Below are 19,966 nucleotides of genomic sequence, written 5' to 3' on the forward strand. Positions count from 1 at the left end.
AAAGATAATATTAGAGAATTAAATGTTACCAATATTTTTGAGGAATATAGAAACTTAGATTATAAGAGTGTGTGAGAGAGCAAAACAGTAGAGAAAATACTTTGGCTGAAGAAGGGTTGTTATCCTCAAACCCCTAGAGAAAAGATGTGACAGGTGGAATGTCCCTAAATCCCTTTGTTTCCTCACCTTTTCAAAGCTCAAAAAAAAGGGAAGACAGCACACTGGTCAGAATGTTTCAACCTAATCTAGTATTTTCCAAATAAAAACCACTTGAATATAGGTTACTCTAACTACTGAATTAAAAGGTATAAAAAAACCCATTTCCCCATTTATTTACCTTTAATCTTTACATTGTATAATTGCTGTTTTACCCTTTATTTCAAAGCGTTTTTCCCCCAATTTCAATTTAAAAAGCTGTAAAATTGTAATTATAAAGCAGGAATAATAATCAGTCTCTCATCTAAACAAAAGTGGTAAGTCTACCTCTCTCCTTTGTACAAGGAGTATCTTTTGAGCACCACAGAGTGGCCAGGTCAGTGAACCAAACAGAAGCCCTTGCCTTCCTAGAACTTCTAGTCTAATCCAGAGACAGGTAAGAAAATAGTATTGGAGCGACTGATATGTTGTAGGGACAAAATGGGGGATAAGTTTGGGGGTGGATGTTTAATATTAAATACAGCAGTCTAAGAAGGCCTCTTGCAGAAGGCAACATTGAACGGAGACGTGATGGAGCAGATGGGGCTTTGTAGGCATTGTGGGAGCTGTGGCTCTGACTCAGTATGATGAGAAGATAGTAGGATTCAGGCAGGGAAGTGTCATGATCTGATTCAAGGTGTGAAGGTCATTGTCTGCAGTGTTGAGAACAAAGTGGAAGGGGCGGTGTGGTATAGCAGTGAAGGGAGTGAGAAGTGGGAAACATTTGAGTAGAATCTGAAGGTTGAGCAGTCTGCATGCGGGAAAAATCTGAATGGAGAATATGAGAAGTCAAGGTTTGGCCTGAGGAACTCGAAGGAGGGATTTGCCATTCACTGAGATGTAAGAGAAATATGTCTGAGGAAAGATCAAGAAGTATGGTTTTGGACTTAGGTTTTGGTACTTAATGGACATCCAAGTAGAGATGTTAAGTAGGCAATCAGAAGTCGAAGTGTGGATTATAGGGGGGAAACCTGAGCTAGAGAGGTACAATGGACAGAAGGTACTTAAAGCTGTAAGATGATGAGAGATCCCCAAGGGAGTAACTAACTAGAGAAGAGGTTCATGGACCGAATCCTAAGGGAACGGAGATGAGGAACTAGGAGCAGAGACTAAGAAGGGACAGCTGGTAATGTCTTGTGAAAACCAGTAAAGTTTTCTGTGGCTTAACATGCACAGGTTTGCATTTTAATAGTTATTGGCCACACGGGGTTTTTCTCCCCACTTGCTCTTTTCTAGGTTCATGGCTATGTTTAGAGGGTCAGGGATGTCTTTCCCTTAGTGCTGAACAACTTAGGTTTTAACTATACATTGGTTACCCAGAATTCCTATAGTTAACCACTTATTAATGGATTACTTGCTACCAGGAAGCTAATCATTTTTATGCATATAGGAGATTGCAAATATATCACCAATATAATATAATTTTAAATACCACGTTTCCCAGAAAATAAGACCTAGCCGGACAATCAGCTCCAATGCGTCTTTTGGAGCAAAAATATAAGACCCAGTCTTATTTTACTGTAATATAAGACTGGGTCTTATGTTAATCTTTGTTCCAAAAAACGCATTAGAGCTGATTGTCCGGCTAGGTCTTATTTTCAGAGAAACAGGGTAATAGCCTAAGTCAAGAAATTTTCCTTGCAAAATTATTTTAGTTTGAGATTTCAAAAAGATGAAATTCCAGCTAAAAAACAAGTTGTTTTGTTAAATTCTTTTTCTCCCATGTTCTGTAAGTCTTAGCCAACAATATACTTACACAGTCACCCTACACTAATAATTTCTTTGCTAAGCTATGAGAGTTAAGCTAAGTTAGCTAAGCTAACTGTGGATTTTGATCCTAAAAGATCTGAGTTTCTTCATAGTCAATTCTTGGCTGTTTCAACCATCCAGAAGATAGCCCTAGAAGTAGAAGTAGGTAAGAAAGCCTCCTGAGTGACTGAAAGCATTATCCTAGTCCAAGCACTTCAGTCCCACAAGGGAGACGAAGGTACCCCATAGTCATGAGACCCAGCTGTATAAAGTAAGGCAGTAGGCTAGAGGTAAATAAGACTAAATGGTTCAAGCAGAAGCCCTCGGGACCCATTAAAGATGGATAACCAGTCCCAGACAGCTCGTAAGTTCCCTTTTAAAGGGTATGTTTTATGATCTACTCCAAAAGAAGATAATTCAAAATAAAGACGCCGGTCATTTAAAAAGTTAACATATATGGGGCGGCCAGATGGCTCAGTTGGTTACAGCTTGAGCTCTGAACAACAGGGTTGCTGGTTCAATTCCCACATGGGCTAGTCAGCTGTGCCCTCCACAACTAGATTGAAGGCAACGAGCTACCGCTGAGCTTCCAGAGGGGTGGCTGGATGGCTCAGTTGGTTAGAGCGCAGGCTCTCGGTAACAAGGTTGCTGGTTCAATTTCCCCCTGCAACTAAAGACTGAAAATGGCAACTGGACTTGGAGCTGAGCTGCGCCCTCCTCAACTAGGTTGAAGGACAACGACTTGGAGCTGAGGGGCTCTGGAGAAACACACTGTCCCCCAATATTCCCTAATAAAAAAATAAATAAAATGTTTATATTTTACAATGCCTGAAATTTGTTTCCACCAAAATTAGTGCGTTGTTTTAAGTTTCTGTGCTTAAATACATCATCTAGGAAATTAACTCATCATTCCCTAGATAAATCAGATGTTGCTAAATGTACAATTTCAAAGAGTTGCCAAGTTAAGGATGTCCTTAATCTGCTTATAGTAAGCAGATATTATATTTTTCATTAAGAAATGAAGAAGTTAGATTTTTACAAGAATAACTCTTGAAGGCTGAATAACACATTTGAAGACGTTTTCTATCTTCATCTTCCCCATCTCAGCAAAGCACAAAACATTCCAAATCACTCAAGTTAAAAATCTAGGAATCGTTTTAAATTCTTCTTTGCACAGATTTAATAAAATACTTAATCTAAGTCACTAGAATATATTATAATATGTATGGAACATTTATGTACATGTATCTATATGGAACACACACTCACGGAATAATGCCACCAAATAGAGTGGTATACCAAAGGAAACCAATATCCAACTTCCCCTTCTCCAAGGGGATACATACTCTCCTTCATCCTCCCCACCCATGGCTGTTCATTTATTCATTCTATTCCACCTCTCAGCAGTGTGGCTCAGGGTCCTGCATCATGACAGGAATTTTGGTCGAGGGGAGGAGGGAGTGGGTAGGCAGGGTATTAGGTAAATGTGGAAGGAAGTGTAACCTAGGGAGAGGGCAGGCCAGAAACAGGATAGAAAGGGAATGCTTAAAATAGCATGACAACACGATTCCAGCAGGCGCCCTGGGATGTGGATGTGGAAGATGCCACACAAAGCAAAACAGAAGGCAAGTTCAACCATCCATTAATAAACTTTGCTTAGGGCAGATCCTGGATCCAGGAAAGGAGAAAGCTTTTTTTCTATCCTGCCTCATCCCAGAACCAGCTAGTAGCAGAATTCTAGGGATCAGCTACTTTAAGGGGAAAAAGTCAGCTCTTCTGTATTAGTCTAGGAGTAAAACTACCATTTATCCCAATACCTGGCACACAGCAGATACTGAGTCAATATTTACTGGATGAATAACATTTCTACAAAGTTCCAAGCTGCCCCGCCTTACTTCCCTCATTGCCCTCCACGTGACATATATACTGTGGCTGACAGATTCCTCACCATTCCCCTGCTTGCTGCCTCTGATCCTATGCTCTGCCCTTTCCTCTTAAAATGCCTCTCACAGCCAAGTTCAAAGTCACCTCTTCCATGAAGCTTTCTCTGATGCCTCCACTCAGTAACATTCCTGACTCTGACACCACTTACTTCTTTGAACACCCGTTTCAGAGTTATTATGTCCGTGTCTTATATCTTCTGCTAGAATTAAAGGCTCCTTGAGAGGGAAGGCATGATGGCTCCTTTTTCTGTTTGCCAAGACTACACACATTTTTGGTTATGTAAACACATGCTTCATTAACTACAGAAATAAGCCAAAAGAAAAGCATACTGTGAGGTTTTTTCCACTGTATGCAAATGTTTTGCTAATTACTATGATTTACCACCTCAATTCACGTGATGACTACAGGTTCCATTCCAGTTTGGTCTCTGAACACAATGCAGGGTGCGGTGATGCCTGAATCCCATCACAAGTCAAACGCACCACCAGGCAGTGTCATGATCAAACTCACCTCATTTGCTAAGGCGAAAGTCCCCCAGTGAATTGCCACAGACTTCCTGGTCTGCACATCGATGTGAATCCTTACAGCTTCTTCTGGGTCTACATGCTGGTACTTCATAAACCACCTGATGAAACATCAATGATCAATTCTGGCCTTTGAAATACTCAATTCTAATCACTGCTTCAGCTAATCAACTGCTATGATTCTACATAGAAATAAATCACAGGAGGCAAAATCATCTCCCTTGAGTCCACTTTTCTGCTGGAAAAAAAAGCAAAAATCTTCCATGTACAAACTGCTCTACAATAGATAATTCTCAAGCAAAACTCCCCTTTGAATGGTAAGATTTTATTTCACGTGTATTGATTCTACCAATAATTTATTCTGAAGATATGTCTTACTGTTACTTTAAAAACTAGATATTTTGTAATTCTGGTATGAATCAAGGAAACCAAATAATAAAGAATTAGAAACTCCAATTGCAAAAGAACCTGAATAACTTGCTGAAACAATTTTTTTGAACTTGCTAAAGCAAAAAGCCAACAAAAATAGTGTGTAATGTTTAAAGATTGTGAGGAAAAAAAATCCAAAAAAATTCAAGGATTTCATTTAAACAACATATAACTGAAAAGTGAGGTGTTTGGTTTGGCAAGAAGAGAGGGTTCATGGGGAGGGAGTAATTAGAGAGTGTAGAAACACCGAAAGGCTGCCTAACACCTTGGAAAGAACGGGGAACACTTTCAGGAGAAAGATTATTTCTGATACACAGGAAAAAGTGTACTATCTACAAGCAAATACTCTGCTTTCCAGCCATCAGTTTAGAAGAGGAAAAAGCCTGTCTTAACATTCTTCCCATTCTGGGTCTGCCACTGCTGGCTACCGCCGCAGTTAGGACTAGCAGCTGTGGGGTCAGCCCCGGAGCTTCTGCACTTTACAGGACACAGTATGGAAAAGTTCATCCACCTGCAACAACTACAGGCTTGTTCTTTACTGTTAGGAGTTGCCAGGCCCTATGGGAGCCTAGAAACAAAGCCACTGTGTTCTCCTGGGTGGCAGATTAGAGAGACATTGTTCTGCCCTATCTCCTGACACTCAAAATTCAGGGCAAGATGAAAACAGTTATTGGTATTTCTCTCTATTCATTTTTTTTTTAAACTCCTATTGCAAATCAAAGGGACACATACTCCTTGCTACCCTCATGTCTGAAATAAATGTAAAATTTTTACTCTGGCATAAAAATTAAAAACAACTTAAAACCCTAAATGACTTGAATAGAATAATCCCAAAAGTAAGTATGAATCGAAGCATATTACTGAAAGTCACTTTTGCTGTGATCATCTTCAATTTCCAGGGTATTAATTTCTAAAACTATTAGTACTAGGCAGAGAAATGGATTACACAGTACAGGTTACCACAGTTTAATTCTCTTAGAGCAAATAACGTCCTCCCCATCCTTCTACCATCTTAATAACCAGATAGCTGCCACGCAAGCAGGAAGGGGAATTACGTGAGTGAATTTGTGTCACGCTGTACATTTCTCACATGTATGTGATAAATACATACTGCTACAAATGAAAAACCTATTTTTATAAATACAAATAAGAGATATATTAAGAACATATATTGAGTAAAGATCAATACCGCGTGAAACTGATTTGTCAACTGGTTGATGTTTTGATAGATTTCATCAGAATTAGAATTAAGAAGAAAAGTGATATTCAAGCACTATTATTGATTAGTAATTTTTAAAAATAAGGTAACAATATCTAGCCCTTTAAAGAAACTGGAAACTGGGGAATATACTCAGCAATGTTGTAAAGACCATATAAGGTGCCACATGGGCACTGGACTCATCAGGAGGAGCACGTCATAGACTGACCAATGCACTACACACCTGAAGCTGAAGTAGAATAATATTGGATGTCAACTATGACTAAATATATAAGTGTTTATAGTAACGTGATGTGGAGTACAACATAGGGGAGACAGTCGATGGTATTCTAACAGCTATACAAGGGGTAGGAGCTTGGGGGGGTGGGTTATCACTTTATGAGGGGTTTAAATGTCTTAACTATCACGTTGCTTTGTACACCTGAAACTAATAAAAAACTAAATAAAAATAAAAACTAGAAAAAAAGAAACTGGGAAAAATATAAAAGGGAGGAAAAAGCATTAATAAGATAGTGAAAAAATGGTTTCAGTGAATTTAGAAAGTCAGTAAGTACAACAAAATCAGATGGAAACCAAGGATCAGATTTGCTCCCTTCATCTACGTATATTAGTGTTCTTCTGCCCATAGGATTGCCTAATTAAAATGCCATCCTACATCCAGTTCTGTATGTATCTGTGCATTCACTTTAGCAAATAAAACAGTTTTTAAATTATCCCTTACTTTGTTACTGTTAGTGTTTATCTCCTCTTTATTTGTAAGTATCAACCAGAGTTGACTGAAATCTAAATGATCTGGAATTACTTTTCTTTTCCTTAAATAGACACTAGTAAGGAAAACACAGGCAGTGATGGGCCTTGTAGGTCTCAAGTGCTAGTGTGACCTTTATCTGCTCGGGAACAGGTGATGGGTATGTAACGGGTGGAGGGGCCAGCGAGCAATGCAACAATGTCATTATCAGGTCAAAGTCAGTGCTGAGCAAAACAAGACTGTCCCCAGGGGCTAATGCTGTAGGCCTGTTCCTCGCTTTTTCTCTGGTAAACACAGAAGAGCTACAGGACAGGGGACGGGACATCTAGTCCTGGAGCAAAGAGTGGTTATATAGAGTATCCTCCTTGTGAAAGGAAGAACAAAAGTTAGCTTTGATACTGGCTGATCAATTTAACGTTAGTCAGAACGACACATGAACTTCTGGCTAGGTATAATAATTCTTTAAATCTTGGTCCTTTTTTCTTAGTGATATAATTTCTGATTTTGAATATTGAACTGAAAAGATGAATTTAAATATTAAAATTAAAAAATTTGAACTGAATCTGACCCACCAACCCCTAACCAATGGATAACAAAGCCCACCATTAAAGTCACAAATTGCACAGTATCACAAAATCATAACTACTTTACTTTTTAAGTTCAGTTATCATATTATGGAATAATAATAACTAGCGGGAATGTTTTCTCTGGAAATCTACATACCTTGGTTCATATGCTCCAATGGGAATAGCTGCAAGGTCAAAAGGTCCAAATCTTTTTCCTATCTCTTCAAAAGCAGGGCAATAACCAGTGTCTCCTGCGAAAAAAAATCGATTCCAGGGGCCCAAGACGGACCAGCTGCCCCACAGAACCGTGTTATCATCCATTAGCGTCCTTTTACACCAGTGCTGCGAAGGTGTGAAGACAAAAGTGACCTTATCATGTCCAGGGACACAGTTCTCCTCCCACCAGTCCAGCTCAATTACATTCTCACAGCCACATTTTTGCATCCAGTCAAGGAGACCCAAAGGCACAAACCATCTCAGCTCATTACCAAATCGCTCATTCAGAGCCACAACCGAATGGTAGTCCAGGTGGTCGTAGTGGTTGTGACTGATAAGGACCGCGTCTATCAGGGGGAGGTCACTTATACTGCACGGGGGACGACGGAAACGCTTTGGACCCACGTACTGCGACGGGGAAGCCCGAGAGCTAAAGATGGGGTCCGTGAGAAATATGAGCTCGTCCATTTCCACCATCACCGTCGCATGTCCCAGCCATGTGACTCTCAAGCCAGCTTCCCTCACTCCGGCTGCTTTGGGGTCATCAATAAAATAAGGTCTAAGCACTGGGAGTTCTTTATCAAGTTCCTATGTATAAAAAGAGAAAAGCAGCCATTAGGAAAAATTAAAAGGTATTTTGTCATCACAGAACATGTTTGACCTAAATTGTAGGGAGAGGAGCTATTTGGGAAGAACTGAAGTCGTTCAATAAATTTGCTATTTTTGCTTTTCTATTGAAAATGCATACTTCACTTCCTTCTGAATCTGCCTCATTAATCATGACAATAGAGTAATGTAAGACCTTAGCCCCAAATGCTACAGACAAAGGGAAAATTAAACGTAAAACTCTGAGCGCTGCTGAATGTACTCAGTGTTTTTCCAGGCTCTCTTCTCCATGTACCAGAAGTAGAGCGGCCAGCGGCAGCCACTGGCTATCGCCACCTCACTTAGCTGGTACCTTTACTGCTGAAAACTGCGTCAGACGCAGGTCAGTCCTGGAAATAGGGAAGGAAACTTACAACCATTTATTCATAGATCTTGGATCTCAGATACGGATCTGCCTTTCTGAATACACAGGATTCAAAGCAGAGCGCTGTGCTGACTCCTGGGCAGGTCAGTCAGATGGTTCTTATTCCTTCCCATATGGTTTCTACCATTGATCAAAGCAAAGCAAAACATGGTCCCCTGCCCGGGAGAAGGTGATCACTTTGGGGGGGAAACAGATGTAAAACAATACACCAAAATGAGACAAGTATTATTTCTTTGGTTATTCTACAGTTTATCCTTGGATTAGACTAGACCAAAGAGCGGCTGTGTTTTAGGGTCACAGTGCTGGCTGTTATAAAACTGCTTTTATAATTGTGCTTTGCTGTTATGCTGCACACCTGCATCGAGGTCACTAGAGGAAGCCGCCTCATGAAACTCGCCAGGCACGATTATCTGCTGTCCGCCTTCCCACTCACGCCAGACACGTCTCTCGATTCTCAGTAAGAGGAAAAGCTCTTCTCCAGAGCAGCTGCCTTTTGCATCTGACTGTCTTTGGGAAAACTGAGTCTGTGCTTCCCTTCTCGCCTTGACAGGGAAGTTCAGAGTGAAGCTGAATGAAGACGCCTCCAGCAACGTGCAGGACGTGATAAAACATATCTATACTGACTTCATTCTTGGCTTTATTTTCTACCCTTGCAGTCCATTTGCTTTTATATGGTCATGCACCTGTTTTTTTACTGCCACATGAATTTTTACGTTGCTGCAAATCAGTTTTGAAACGGGTGTGGGACTGGATAATTACGTAAGGTACAAGACATGCTCCAGCCTAATAAGAAGGAACGAAGAGCTCAGTTACCAAAGGCATTACAGACACAGTAACTTGTGTGAGCTCCTGAACAACGGTGAGAAGTTCACGATGCAGAGAAAAATAAAAAGGGTATTTTAGGTGGAGGAAGTACCCAAACAAAAGCACAGGGCCAAACAGAACTGGTGTCTTGGGGGCAGGGGACAAACTTCATCTGTAAAGGATCAGAATACAGTAAGAGCCTGAAAACTATACTCCATCCAGAGACTACAAGGAAGCATCTAAATAAATAGATAAATTTTAAAAAAAGACATGACCCAATTTGTTTATAGAGAAAACAGTGTCAGCGTGCAAATGACGACATGGAGCGAGTGCCACCACAGCTGCAAGAGAGATGAGGAATAAAGGAGAACAAATAAAGGAGAACAAAGGAGAGCAGAGACGAGAGGGCAGATGGGGGAGACGCTGTGAAAGGAAACTGAGAGGTCATTGACACAGTCTGACGGGGCAACGGCCTGGACAGAAGGGAAGGACCAGCAGAAGGATGAATGACACAACTTCTCTCAGCCCCCCTAAGTCTTAGTTTCATCTGGAAAATGGGTATACCAATTATCGCTCCACTTCACCCCTGTGGGGACTGAATGTGGAGTGGCTAGCACCCGGTAGGCACTCACTGCAAGTATTCCAGAAGAATAAGAAAGCCCCAAACCTGGCAACCAATCAGGCACCAACCCCACAGATCTCTTACATTTTACCTGCTTCCTTTCTCATAGTCACTAACCTAGCTAAGATGCTAAGTAACATTCGGACACTTTCAAGTCCTCCTGATTGCTCAACTGTCTTCCCGTCAACTCAATCCATACACAAGAGCCACATCAGAAACAGTCTAGTAAGGTGTAGCTCTCCCTGCTGAAAACCTCCACGGCTCGGCTTGACGAGACCGCCCATCCCCCTTTCCAGCTCGTTCACTCACTCTACATGGCTCTGTGTCCCACCTGCACTGGGACAGCTTTCTGTTCCCAGACTGAGCCCATTTCTCAGGTCAAATGTCTTCCCCTCCACCCCTGTGGGACCTTAATCAAGTTGCACACCCTCATGAGACGGCCTCTGAGTCCCCACAGCTGGAAGCTCTCATTTGCACTGCTCTCTCCGTGCCACTTGGTTCACACACCGTGTATGGGCCCTCGGCCCTGTGCCCTGGTGAACTGTACACAGGATGTACCTCCTGTCTTATTCAACTTGGAGTCACTCACAGTGCCCCCGGGATGGATGAAGGAGTGAATGAATGTCAATTTTTCAAATTCAGTTCTCTACGTTGGTAGAGTTAGTAAACAATAACAAATGCTATATGGTGTACTTATCAAGAATTAAGGAGAAAGAAAGGAAATGAATATAAATTGAGTACCTATCATATGTTCTAAGGCTTCATACGAGGCACACGAGGATGAGGATGACGATGATGATTACATATCTAACACATCAAGTACTTTAGTGTAACACAAAATAACATTAACATCAGCTACCATCACAGAGTGCTTACTACGTGCTAGACACTGTACTAACTGCTTCATAAAATTTTAGTTTAACACCCACCACAACACAGGAGGTGGGAAGGTATAGTATCTCCACTTTACAGACAAGAAACCAAAAGAAGTCACAACATTCATACAAGGAAACCAGCAGCTAGCTTCTACCCATAATACCTCTCACCGCTATACTGATCCCAAATATTATCTCATGTAATACATTTTTTAAAAACCAAACTAAAAGCCTGGAGATCATATAGAGGAGAATAAGAGATGGATTACTAAGGACAACACAAGGAATTTTTTGAGATGATGGGTATGTTCATTATCTATCAAAACTCATCAGATTGTACTTTTTGAATATGTGGAGCTTGTATTACATTAATAAAACAATTTAAAAAAATGTTTAACATCATGTTTAAACAGTACCTTAAAATATCTGTAATGAAAACGATTGCATTTTCTTTCTGCTCTAAGTTGAAAAGCCATTTGAAGTTCGATATCTAGCCCTATCTGCTGACTGTTGAGGGGAAACCAAACCTCTAATGGAGCACCTCCGGCAGCCTAAACTTGTTCTCCAAACAAAATATTAACAGGCAAAGTGCCGAAAGAACCCCATCACAAAGGACCATATGTTGTATGACCCTATTTTTATGAAATACCAGGAACAGGCAAATCCAGACACAGAAAATAGGTTAGTGATTTTCAGGGGCTGGAGGAAGGCAGGAGAATTTGGGGGTGATGACTAAGGATATGGCGTTTCCTTTTGGGGTAATGAAAATATTAGATTGCGGTGATGCTTCACAACTCTGGGAATGGACTGAAAAGCTCTGAACTGTATACTTTAAACAGGTCAATTGTATAGTAGGTGAATTATATCTCAACAAGGATTTTTTTTCTTAAAGGCAAAGTACTGACAAGATAACTGAATTAAGCAGTCATACTTTTCTCATGTTCCTTTCTTTATGCTATACTGTTTCAAAGTGCATCACAAAAGAACAGCTTATTTTAAGGAATCTGATCTCTAGCACTACTATCCCAAAAATTCAAAAACATATTCTACAAATGAGATTCCAAAAGGAAAAATTATTTTTTTTTACTTTTTATCCTAATCATCAGAGCAGAATGGGGGTTGGGAAATTCTTGTTTATTTGAGGAAACCAAGCACTAAGTTGGCATTTTCTTTACTAGACCAAGATTTTTCATGGCCGGCCTTCTGTCTTTAAAGATACAAATGGGAAAATCCCTAAGCCCATAATTAACAAGTACACTAGTTAATATTTTACTTTTCTTGAGGAAAGGGAAAAATTCTAATGTTCATTCAACCACTGCACTCTTTGCCAGGTACTGTAAGTACATATGTCATCAAACCCTGTGAAGCAGATATTATTGCCATTTTATAGTTAAGCAGACCAAGGCAAAGGAGGGTCAGTCACTAAGAAGCTTGCCAAGGTCAAACAATAAGTGTCCAATCAGGAGTGGAATCAAGGTCTTTCTGACTCTAAAGAACCTCTCTGTTCATTAAACCATAATTCTTTCCATGGCATAAATGATACAACTTTAAAACAATGAAAACCATATTCTCGGTAATATTATTTTAAGAGTATGTGTTTGTGTGCATGAGTGAGACAGAAGAGAAAGATTTCATTTAAATCTGTTAAAATCATATTTTCTAAAAAAAAAAAATCACTCTTAAAAAGAACTGAGTTAATCCTTTTCTTCCAAAATAAAAAGCATATTTTTACTGTCTTAGGAAACTTTAATACCTATACTTTGCAACTCAGATTTAAATAAAAAATTTTAATTAAACATATTTTTATTTTTCATATTTATTGTGACAATATATGTGAACATTGAATAAAGACTGATCTCTTACCAAAATACCTCCAATTCAATTATTAATGCTAATGATTTATATTTTTGACATGCTATCTATCTGTATTAGAAGTGTAACATCCATCAAAATGGTGCAATGTTTTTTAACTCCTCCTTGATTATAAAATTCCCTTCATAAAATATTTGGAAAATACAGAAAATATAAAGAGGAGCCATCCATTATATCAATCAATATGCAGAGATTATAACCAATGTTAACATTATGCTATCTTTATCCACTGTTCCATTTTTATGGTTACCATCACACAGTATTCATATTTGCTAATCTTTTCTTAAAACAACATATTGTAACATTTTCACCCGTCACTTAAAACTCTGAGACACATACTAAAATATTTAAAAATGAAACAAATTCTTGAGGAAATCTGTCAGAATGTAAAACAAACAACCAAAAAAAGACGAAGTACAGGAGAAATAAAAGGAAAATTATAGAGGATTGATCTAGGGCAGGGGTGTCCAAACTGCGGCCCGCAATCCATTTTTAATTGGCCTGCAGCAAATTCCAAAAATAAATTTAGTTTACTTAAATAAACCAGGTGAGGCAATACGTACTTCACCTTGAGTGAGTGGCCCGACTGTTTGTGTATTTTACCGTATATGGCCTTTGGTGAAAAACGCTGAAAAAAGTTTGTACACTCCTGATCTAGGGGATCCAAATTATAATTAGTAGCCATTTTAGAATGAAAATATGGAGGGGGAAAAATTTTCAAAGGAACAGACAAAATTTCCTAGAACTTAAACAGATTTTTCACATCGAAAGGGCCCACTGGGCATAGAGCATGACAAATAAGTAACTACACGTCATGTGAAATTTCAGAAATACTGAGATCAAAGAGATGATCCTCAAAGATTCTGCAGAGGAAATAAAGGTCAGACACAAAGAATCCAGAACGGCACTGAACTTCACAGTAATACTACAATGAAGGTCATCATAGAGGTAATGCTTTCAAATTCTGAGAGAAAACTTTCCAAACTCAAAGTCTATTTCCACACTATCAATCAAAAGTTAGGATAATGACATTTCAGACAGCGAAGTGTCAAAAAACTGACTTCTCATGTACCCTTTCTCAGGAAGCTCATTAAGCATGTGCTCCACCAAAATGAGAGAATAAACAAGAAAGAAGAACAAATGAGATGCAGGACACAGGACCAAAACTGAAGAGGAAAAGGAGCCAGGATGATGGTGAAGGGAGACCCTGGACCAGAAGATGGCAGGGAGCCTGGAGGACTGTCACCCAGAGGATAGCCTGGCGCTGAGGGTCTCCCTCAGGAAAACTACTGAGAACCCATGGGAAGGAGGAAATGATGAGTCGTAAGTACATAGAAAGTTAAGCAGATGAAGAAAGAGGGGGAAAAGTACGAGAAAGGAGACATGCAATAATAGCACATTACTGGGTTCATCAATGAAAACCAGCATAGATCAATGAAAACCAACATAGTCACAAATATGTAAACAGTAATGGGAAAGTTCAAGTAGAACCATGGGAGAGAGATGAGAAGGGGTACAGAGTGAATTAAAGGACCACAGAAAGATAAATATTGTATTCCACATAGTTGAGGTAATGTGAAATAGTCAAATTCATAGACTCAACAAGTGGAAGGGTGGCCAGGGGCTGGGGTGGGGGGAGACGGGGAGTAACTACCAACGGGCAAAAAGTTACAGTTAAGCAAGATGAGTAAGCTCTAGAGATCTGCTGTACAACACTGTACCTGGACTCAACTCTAATGGACACTTAAAAATTAAACAGGGCCGAGCTCATGTTAAGTGTTCTTATTACACTAAAAAGAACTCCGCAGAAACTCCAGAGGAAACAGCTTCAAGGGTTGTTTAAGTTCCCTCTCGGGGGAGGAAGACTGGTGTGTGGGGGCTAGTATTGGTCTAATAAGCTTTTCAGTACTATGACTTTTTAAAAACTGCACGCACACATATTTTTTTCCATTCATAAAAACAAAACAGCAACCTGTTGGCTATACTATAGTATAAAATAGTACAGTATAAGTAGTATAGTATACAATAATTGTTATTTCATTTTTCCAGAGGGCACCATATTCTTCAATATCATTCAGGTAATGGGAGCATTATATTTTCAAAGTACTTTCATATGTCATGTGAACTTCAAAACAATCCTAGTGACCTAAACTGTCTTATCACAACTTTACAGACAATAAAAGGACATCCTTGAGGGACTGTGATAGAAATAAGGTCACACACTCGGTGAGGAATCCGGAACCTGAGCCTGGTTCCCGCACTCCCGCTGTCCCACTTTTACCACCAGGCCATACAGCACGGCCCCAATTCTATGTCTGTCTCACACCAATGTGACTGTCCCCTGCTCACTTCTACAGTAGGAACTAACTGATAAGGACAGCCTCCTTCAGCTAATGAAATTCAGGAGGTGCCTGTCTCCCACCCTCTGAAATTCTCCATTGTCTCTTGTCCCAACTATTGGTGAATGTGATCAACAGTAACAATCCGACAAATCACTGAGCCAACTGCAACGGCACAGAGCAATGACAGCACCCCAAAAATGCAGAATCTAAAGACCCACTGCTCTAAAAACCCAGCAAAGGCCAATATCAGGAACAGTCCAGGTAAATAAACACTGTTCTCTGACCATGCAACTAAATTGTGTAGCTCTGCTAATGACCCTTTTTTATTTAGACTTGTTCTATTAATTATTTTATACTTTAATCATGTTTCTTTCAAAACACTTTTGTATTTATGTACCTAAATATGATCTAAATTGCATAATATATAGCAAATATAATCACGCATGTATGATATCTTGTCCCTTTCCAAAACAATAATTTGAAGTTGTGTTTTATTAAACTCTAGCCTCCTAATGTCTAACAAAAACAATTTCCAGAAATTTGATTAACTTCTGAATCGACCCAATGATCTGAAGCAGGTGTTCTTTACATGGTTCTTAATGTTTTGGTTGGTTTTTTTCCCCCAGAAAAAGTAGAACTCTGTCACATTTAAAAGTTGGTAAAAGTTAATAATTTTGGCAAGTTAAAGGGATTAAATATGGAGTGAGTTACAGTATCTACGAAAACAACAGAAGTCAACACACATTTGATCTACTTCTAGGCTTTTATTGGAAACAAGATATGGGTAAGAGATAAATAAAATATAAATTGGAGTGAGACAAAGGTATCCTCTCTCTCCTTTTATATGCCGAATTTAAGCGGCACATATTGAGATTTGACATTTTCTTTAAAAAACAAACAAAAAAAAAATCTGTCTTAAAAATAAAAATGCTTGCAGCTTCATTAAAGAAGCAGCTCCCACCTCCATCACCCTCACTTCCTTCTCTGCTTTATTCTTCTTCAGAGCACTAATGATCTTTTAACACAGCACATAATTTCCTCGTTGATTGTCCCTCTCTCCCACTAAACTTAGGGCCAAGGTGGCCAAGTGCCTGCTTTGTTCACGGCCCTATCTCGAGCAGCTGGACAGTGGGCCTGACACAGAGCAGACGCTCGGTAAGCATGGGCGAGGGTCCACGAACTCCCTAAACTGCAGTAAAAAGCAATGTGTTATGTGCATGTGTATATTTCTCTAAGAAGAGGGTTCACGGCCTCCACCAGATTTTCAAAAGGGGCCTAAGAACCAAAAGCCTGGCAAGCTCTCAGAGGTTCAGCACAGTTTCTAGAATATCTCCAAATGACTACACTGCAGAGATGTATTTCTGCCTTCATGTGGTCTTTGAAATGAAACAAACTGAAGACACCATTGCTGTCTCTGTATTTTTAGAAGCTGTGGCTCAAAACCAGGAAGAAATGTACCCAGCAGGTAGCCTGCCTGTCTTGGCCCCCTGCCCTAACCCTTCTCTTCACAGCCCACAGCCATGTTTCTCTTTAGATGGGGTTCTCGGGAAGAACATTTTTTTCTTACTCCTCCCATCCTCAAAGTTGCAGCATATAACAAGGTTATATTAATGTCCTGTCTCATTCTAAAAAAGTGCTGGTAAAATATTATTCACATTAATCACATGATAGGATTAATACTATCACATTCCTTAGCATCAAAGTGATATCTGGTTCTTTTATCCCATGTCTTTTAAAGAAAAATGGACACAACCAAGGTAAAATATCTACCACCATCACTGCCCCTTCCTGCCTCTTCCCACAGCAGATCAAGCCTTCAGGGCTGCCCCCACTTTTCTACCCATCCCCTACATCCAACATCAGGTTCCTTTTCTCTCAACTCCCCACAAAGCTTGGCAGGACAGGGAAAAGAGAGGTCAAGAGAGACAGAACATAGGAAAGGGGCAAGAAACTAAGGAGAAAAAGGTGCTACTGCAACTGGGAGCCACTCACCCTGCCAAAGTATAATCATATTCATCTAAAAACCTTATACTGAATGTTAGTAAGTTTTATCCTAAGTACCATGTTTCCCCGAAAACAAGAACTAGCCAGACAATCAGCTCTAATGCATCTTTTGGAGCAAAAATTAATATAAGACCCGGTATTATATTTACTATATTATATTAATTATATTATATTAATTATATTATGTATTATTATATTTATTATATTAATATATATTTATATTATATTTTTATATTTATTTTTATTTATTTATTATAAATATAAAATATATAAATATATAAATATAAAAATTTATTATATTTATTTGTTATATTATTATATTATATTATATTATACCAGGTCTTATGTTATATAAGACTGGGTCTTATAATAAAATAAGACCCGGCACATGTGGGGTGAGGTGGGGTGGGGTGGGGTGGGGTGGGGTGTGGTATTGTATTAATTATATTATATTATACCTGGTCTTATATTATAGTAAAATAAGACCGGGTCTTATATTAATTTTTGCTCCAAAAGCCGCGTTAGAGCTGACTGTCCGGCTAGGTCTTATTTTCAGGAAAACACAGTAAAACCAGTATATTTAGAAGCCAGTAACCTATTGCCAATTTTTAAAGATCTGGAAAGGTTATCTGAAGATTTCTTTCATAGCTTTAGCAGCTTTATCCAGGATGAAAAGCCAAGCCCTCCAGGCCATGCCTCAACCCTCATAATTCATATTCCAAACACACATTAGACTACTTACTACTTTCTGGAATATACTTTCTCACCTCAGTGACCTTGCTGATGCCACCTAGAAAACCACTGCCAAAATACGGTCTACCTTTCTAGGCCCAACACAAATGTCACCTCTTCTCTGACATCATTTCCAACCCCACCAGTGAGAGTTAACTGCTTCCTTTCCTGTACTTCTAAAGCACTCTGTTCCTACCTCTAGTTGCTACCAGATCAGAGTCGGTTATTCATACATGTACTTTGCTGCTAAACCGTGAACTTGAGTGCACCTTATTTACTTATCTCCCCAGAACCTAGCCCTCTAGTTTATCATATAAAAGGGACTCAGTTAACTAACTTAAGTGTCATAATACAATTCACAGCAAAGTTTGATTGATAAAAGATTGATTAGATAGATAGATAGATAGATAGATAGATAGATAGATAGATTAGATAGATAGGTAAAATATACAACACTCAGAAGAGACTCGAAACACAGCACTCAGAAACGCTACCTCTTTGGAACATGGAATGCTGCTGTGATCTTTTTCCATGATCAGCCATCTGAGAACATTTGGAATAGAGGGACTTTTCCACGTTGGCCAAGGATTAACAAATCTCCCATCCTTTCCTTTCTTTGATTTAGTTACATCTTCCTCTAGTCTGTAATCCAGTTTGAAACTTTTCCTGGAAAGCCTAGAAGAATCACTTCCTCCAGAATTCCGTGCTGAATTTTGGCGTTTTCTTACTGCTTCTTTAGGATATTGGCTGCTTGTCATCAGGGACTGGCTGCTCTCATTTTCAGCCATGTCCTTTGAAGAACTGAAAAAAAAAAAAGAGGAAAAATACTGAGTTTAATATATAAAGGCATTAAAACATATTACACAGTATTATTTCTTAGCCAATAAAAATATTCTTAAACTTACGAAAATAGTCTCTTTTACCTCAAACTTTATCTTCTTGCAAAATGCAATTTTTAGCATCCAGTGAATTACTGCTTGCTAAACAGAAAAGATGCTTATCTATTCCTGCCAAACTTTAAAAAAATTCCTTATCTGCTATATTGAAAACAAACTACTCTGCCATCATTCAAACACGAAATTTTTCATTTCAATGACATTTTGTAGAATAAATTAAAGCACCATCATGAATCTGTAACATTTTCATACTTGAATTTTTAAAACGTTGTTGTTAATAACACATAGTAAGAGGGAGTACCTTAGTTCCTTGAGGATACCTCAAGAATTCAAGTGATTTGTATATAACCCTATAGACCTAGTCATTTTGACTTTGAAGATAATCTGTTTAGTAATACCCCTACCAAGTGCAGTAAGTCCAAATCCCAGGAAAGGAGATAAAAACACTCCTTGAGAGACATTTCAATAATGTAGTTAAGTGGTAACAATGCAAATTTAAATTAACTCAGATTTAGAACTGCCATGTCAGCACAGTGTGTATCTTAGCTGCCCTTTCTGTGCCTCAATTTCTCCATCTATAAAATGAAGATAACACTACCCATCTCCAACGGTTATTGAGAGAATTTACAAAGCTAACACCAAAAAAGCACTTAGAAACGTGTATGACAAATGTAACACACGTGTATGGACACTAACAGCTCAACAAATAGCAGCGGCTGCTGTTGACCTTGTTGTTACTGCCACCACCACCACCACCACCGCACCCAAGGCACTGAACGCCTTGATTCTGACCTACGTATTCAGGACCCCAAACATATAAAAGTGATAAATAATGTATTAAGAATATGCATTCATCTGCCATCAGTTTCACTTCTTTTCTATTGTGCTAAACAAATATTTGTTTTTTGGCTAGTTTAAACATAATGCATACATTTGATACACTTTATAGCCTTAAAAATGTAAGCACAATAACAGAAAGCCAAATGCTATTTTGAGGACTATAATGATGCTTAAATAGAAATATTATCCAGGAGAGAAAGGGAAAGAACACAAACCCCAGGATGAATACCGTTCACTGAACCAAAACTTTTTTTTTTCCCCCAAACTATCAGGAGTAAACTGTCTACGGTCTGGAGAATAATCAGTGTTCGGAAAAGAAACCACAGCCGACAAAAGCTAAAGTTGATCAGCCATCGCTG

General features: G+C 39.0%; 2 protein-coding genes across 4 annotated transcripts in view; one reads left to right on the forward strand and one right to left on the reverse strand.

Moving 5' to 3' along the window:
- The window catches only part of ARMC10 (armadillo repeat containing 10), a 39,511-nt gene extending 23,858 nt beyond the window's left edge, over nucleotides 1-15,653 (forward strand). The window contains exon 7 of the mRNA XM_081079562.1: nucleotides 13,876-15,653. Within this exon, the coding sequence (XP_080935688.1) occupies nucleotides 13,876-13,887 (12 nt within the window). The 3' untranslated portion in view covers nucleotides 13,888-15,653. The remainder of the gene's footprint in view (nucleotides 1-13,875) is intronic.
- Nucleotides 1-19,966, reverse strand: part of NAPEPLD (N-acyl phosphatidylethanolamine phospholipase D) — a 37,176-nt gene that overhangs the window by 3,662 nt on the left and 13,548 nt on the right. For 2 of the 3 annotated variants that reach the window (XM_081079550.1, XM_081079551.1), the window contains exons 2-4: nucleotides 18,366-18,672; nucleotides 7,532-8,178; nucleotides 4,399-4,513 (exon numbers count right to left, since the gene is read on the reverse strand). In XM_081079550.1, coding sequence (XP_080935676.1) covers nucleotides 4,399-4,513; nucleotides 7,532-8,178; nucleotides 18,366-18,672 — 1,069 coding nt within the window. The remainder of the gene's footprint in view (nucleotides 1-4,398; nucleotides 4,514-7,531; nucleotides 8,179-18,365; nucleotides 18,673-19,966) is intronic. The other variant, XM_081079552.1, reaches the window with a different exon arrangement.

Source organism: Rhinolophus hipposideros (genome assembly GCF_964194185.1).
Source record: "Rhinolophus hipposideros genome assembly, chromosome: 18".
Lineage (NCBI taxonomy): Eukaryota > Metazoa > Chordata > Mammalia > Chiroptera > Rhinolophidae > Rhinolophus > Rhinolophus hipposideros.